A 4,881-nucleotide genomic window follows, 5' to 3' on the forward strand; every position below is an offset into this window, starting at 1 on the left:
AATATGTGCAGTTTAAAGGGAACGTGTTGACGTTATTTTAAAACATTTGCAATTTGTCATTATCAATGAAAAGCAAATCAATGAAAGTATTGTAATGTAGGCCATTTAATAATAGTCCGTGAAATTATGCATTTGCTCAGTAAAAAATGTTAAACTCGCGTTTAATGATTTTAGAAGGTATTAAACAAAACGTCAAAGTTATTTATATTTAACTGAAGTCCCTTTATAATCCCACGTCGAAGGCATACGTCATGTTTACTTGCGCGCTTTAGATTCTAGGCTACTTCAACTACAAAATCACATTAATGAAAATACAGAATAATACACGGTATTACAATATTTTATAACGTACTGTAAATCACAACTTTGTTTAGCTGTAAACTGTTTAAGAGAATACTTTTCTATTAGGACTATCTGATAGTTGTACGTTTACATAATTGTATATGTGAGGAATACACATCTTGAATGTCGAATGAAGCGCAGGGACGCGTTTTAACTCGAATCTTTGAACTCGACTCGGCCAAGTGACTCTGACTTTAATGCGAGTGTTCTTTACTCACACACACACACACACACAGGGAGTGAATGTTGAGTCCTGTAGAGCCAATGAGCTGAGACCGGATACGATATATCCTCTGGGACAACAGCTACTCTGTTCACCCCCTTCACTTCCACATGACGCCATTTACAGCATAACCCGACCTCCTCTCCGGAAAGAAGAAAAAACACGAGCAGAAGAACTTGAAAGCGCCACAGTGTGCCATGCAGCTAAAGCCTCAGCTCGAGCAGCGCTTCTTCTGGACGAACTCTTCTTGTCACGACCTATAGACATATTTATATTATTTGTTTTATGACTCGACTGATTTTTTTCTGGATTTCGGAACTTTTCTTCTGCTCACTTTATCGTCTCATAAGTTAAAGCTGGTGCTTCACGCGCGCTCCGCTCAGAATTCATTTCGGACGTGTCGCGCGTGCGGCTGCGATTATCGGAATTTTTGTGAATGAATCTCGCACGAACTGAGGACTTACCAAAGAGAAATTCCCACTGGGTGGATATACTCGTCAGGACACAAATAGGGGGTTGAGGTGGTGAGATCACGGTAAGTGACCTGGAATATTACTTCTTTTGCAATGCATAGTTTTTAGCGCATTTTATTGCGTGTCGGGGAGTCTTCGCGAGTTCTTTTAGCGCTCGTGCGCCGCGCCATACTCGCAGCTGTGCAAATAGTTGCCATACGGATCCGTTCCCTGCGTACTAACTTTGAGTCCCGTTTAAAGTTGCGAATAGACGTGAAACGTGTCATTAACAACGCGGCATTTATTATTTCTACTTACATTATAATGAAAACTATTAAAATCGCTAAGTACTGCGAATACAGAATGACGGTTCTGCACGCAAACCTTAAAGTAAGTTCTGCAGTGATAGGAAGTTATTATGCGTGCAGATAAACCCGATCAGGAGTTTAAATAGCAGCGAGGAGATAAACAGATGTTTAACAGACAGTTTGTTGATGGGGCCTCTCTGTGGAAAGTGAGATTGTGCATTGATATGGTAATTCGGGGCTTGTGTTATTTAGATTGAACTCGACTGGTGCCGAGGGTCCCGGCTGAGATGTATGCTCGCATGACCCCCCTCAATCCCCCCCGCGCAATTCGACACATGTGGATTTTTATTTTTCTATATGTGTGTATTTGTGCCAAAGCTCCGCCCCGTGACAGCGTCATAACGCATTTGTGCGCGTCACGGGTGCGTGAAATTATGCATTTGCTCAGTAAAAAATGTTAAACTCGCGTTTAATGATTTTAGAAGGTATTAAACAAAACGTCAAAGTTATTTATATTTAACTGAAGTCCCTTTATAATCCCACATCGAAGGCATACGTCATGTTTCCTTGCGCGCTTTAGATTCTAGGCTACTTCAACTACAAAATCACATGTTAATAAATGTTATGTGTTTAGGCAGCTTCTTAAAACTTACAATTGGCGACAAACAATGAATGTTTGCGTATGTACTTTTTTAATTTAAAAGTGAGAATGTTGTCTCTGTTAATAAACCTAAACTTTTAATACTTTGAAACTGTATTATATTAACATTTAAAGAGAATAGATGAAATGTTTTTGTACGGAGCTTTAAACATGTAAATGTTTTAAGAGCAGCTTTAGTAGTCTCACTTGTTGAGGCAAGTGAAGAAAGATGCTTGTATTTTAGTCATGCATACTTTTTAGTGCAGAATAATAAACCTCTACAAGCAGGTTAGGTATTACTTAAAAAAATACGAGATCGTTATTTCGAACGATGTAGGCATTCTTTGTGAACTTGACGGCCAAGGCCAGACACGTTGATGAGTTGGGGAGTAGTTGGGAGATTTGCATGAAGAAACCGGGCATCTGCATTTCCTTTTTTGCCTAGCTCCTATCATTTACATATGATTAGATTATGGGATTCAACTTCCTCATATGCTCTCATTTAACTGTCTGCCTTGCCCACAGGACTTCAGATGTGTTCAATGCCAGCCAGAGGGTTCCCACTTCAGAGTAAAGATGGAGACGAGAGCTCAAAATGGTGGCAGCGGCTCTTCTGGCTTGCTGCGACCTCAGCGTGACACCGGCAGGCCCCAGGCCGGGGACTCGGAGCCCTGGGAGGGTCAGGTGCTCTCCCTGGACCAAATCAGGACAATCCGCGGCAGCAATGAGTACACGGAGGGCCCGATGGTGGCGCCGCGACCGCCCACCACCCAGCAGAAAACGGACTCTCAACCTTCCAGCCCGACCTCCAGCGAACCTTCCGAGCACATGGACTCCCCAAGCAGCCAACGGGGCAGCCAACGGACTCCTCAGCAGCCCCAGAGGGGCGGTGTGATCAGATCCGTCAGCGGCACCAGCGATGGGTCGCACAGCAGCACCGCCCGGACCAGCACGGGCAGCACGTCGTCGGAGCAGAGACTTCTGTTAACCGCCGGTGGCGATCGGATTGTGAGGGCGCAGCCCAAGCGCTCGGAGCTCAAACAGGACGAACTCAAACCCCTGGCGGCGGACGGCGGTGCCAGGGCCGGAGAGGGCAAGCACTTGAACCGCTGCGAGGACTGCGGCCACTGCAAGTGCGAAGGGTGCACCTGCGCTCGGACCCTGCCGTCGTGTTGGATGTGCGGCCACAGGTGCCTTTGCTCGGCCACGTCAGCGATGGACTACGTCACTTGTGTGTGCTGCGTCAAAGGCCTGTTCTACCACTGTTCCAGCGATGACGAGGATGTGTGCGCCGACAAGCCCTTCTCGTGCAGCCAGTCGCACTGCTGCATGCGCTGGTCGGCCATAAGCGTGATGTCTCTTTTCCTGCCGTGCCTGCTCTGCTACCTCCCGGCTAAGGGCTGCGTGGTGCTGTGCCAGGCGTGCTACGACTGCACCAACCGGCCGGGGTGCCGCTGCCATAATAAAGAAGTTAACACCAAGTAGACTGGGATCCTGGAGTAGCACTGGGAAGAGAAGGGTATCTGGAACTGTTTGGAACGACCCGCGGCCGGAGCGGAGAATGCATCCGCAACTTGTTGTAGTTATGGCACTGTAGACCTCGAGGTGACATTGGCTTGGCAAGGACTGCTTTGAAGTGCTTTGCTTTGCTTTCTTTACTTTTCTTTGATTCCCTTTTGTTTTTAAGCTGAAGTCCAGAACGTTAGCCCTATTGACATTCAGTAATATGACTGATATAAAGGTGACACACTCCCCTGACTAACTGTTTGTGAATAGTATCTGCAAAAAGTATGTAAAGTAGCAAATGAGCTCTTTTTCCTTCAGAGAGATTTTATTTTTGTACATATAATATTTCAACTGTGAAAAGCATAGTGCCCAACCCCAGGCACCTTGACAGATCCATATATATATATGATGACGCATATATAAAACTTCGTACGACCACTTGGAACGTACTTTTAAAATGTCTCCTTGCAGAAGAGAAATCTGACATGAATTGTCCCTACACTTGTAAATTGTACAGTGACCCTAAGAAAACTTTATTTTCTAATTTCAACATATTGTTTAGTGTAAAATTATTTATTTGAAGTTTTATTATTTTATAAAGTAATATTTATTTGGAGACAGAGGCATCTTTATAGGCATCGCCCCAACTTGAGCAAGAATTGAAAAACCCTCCCTCTGTTGTTGCTGCAAAAATGGATGGTGGGTTGTCAGATCTGATGCATATGTTCACTATAAAATAGTAAATATATTAATGTTTTGAAATTAAACAATGCATTTCTGTCTTCTTTATGGCCTGCTGTTGACCTTGTTTCTATCATTCGAACACAAAGAGGCATTTCAGAAGCTCCAGTGTTTGTTCAATCGCCTTTGTTTACACACGGATCTCCTGTCAGTGTCACGTATCGCTTGGCGTTTATGATCTCCATGATGTCCGCGCTTTGGTTTCGAGGTCATCTGAAATGAAAAGCGTTGAAAGCGATAACAAACGTTCGTTGACACGTCCACAAAGTAGGTGACTGCACTGAGCGTCTCGTCATGAAAAGTCCAATCGCACTTTGTGTGTTTAGTAAACAGGAAGTCGTCTGCGGTTGCTTTGTGAGAACAGAGACCTTCGGGTACAAAAAAAGCACGGCCAATTACATCGACAGTTCCGATTACCTTCGGTTAACAGAAATTCTGGGAATATTTCCCCGCCGTTTGTCTGATAAAACCATCCAAACAAACTGATCTCAGATCAGCATCAGTCCTTACAAAGACGCCGTGATCTTGAGCCAGACCCTCAGGGGTAACTTCCAGCCTCCCCGGCCAGCAGCGGATACTGGCTGCCTTTACTTCCATGGGAAACATCTGGCACTGGTTTAATCATTGAAGTATGCAAACCACCAGTTGACATCAGGAGGATCAGAGATT

General features: G+C 44.7%; 1 protein-coding gene across 1 annotated transcript; it reads left to right on the forward strand.

The window, feature by feature from the left end:
• The first annotated feature begins 583 nt into the window (after positions 1-583).
• spry2 (sprouty RTK signaling antagonist 2) lies at positions 584-4,241 on the forward strand. The gene is made up of 2 exons (XM_056762646.1): positions 584-1,100; positions 2,491-4,241. Exon 2 carries the CDS (start codon positions 2,542-2,544, stop codon positions 3,448-3,450), a length of 909 nt encoding a protein of 302 aa, XP_056618624.1. The 5' UTR covers positions 584-1,100; positions 2,491-2,541; the 3' UTR covers positions 3,451-4,241.
• The last annotated feature ends 640 nt before the right edge of the window (positions 4,242-4,881 follow it).

This window comes from Triplophysa dalaica, chromosome 2 (genome assembly GCF_015846415.1).
Source record: "Triplophysa dalaica isolate WHDGS20190420 chromosome 2, ASM1584641v1, whole genome shotgun sequence".
In the NCBI taxonomy this organism is placed as follows: Eukaryota; Metazoa; Chordata; class Actinopteri; order Cypriniformes; family Nemacheilidae; genus Triplophysa; species Triplophysa dalaica.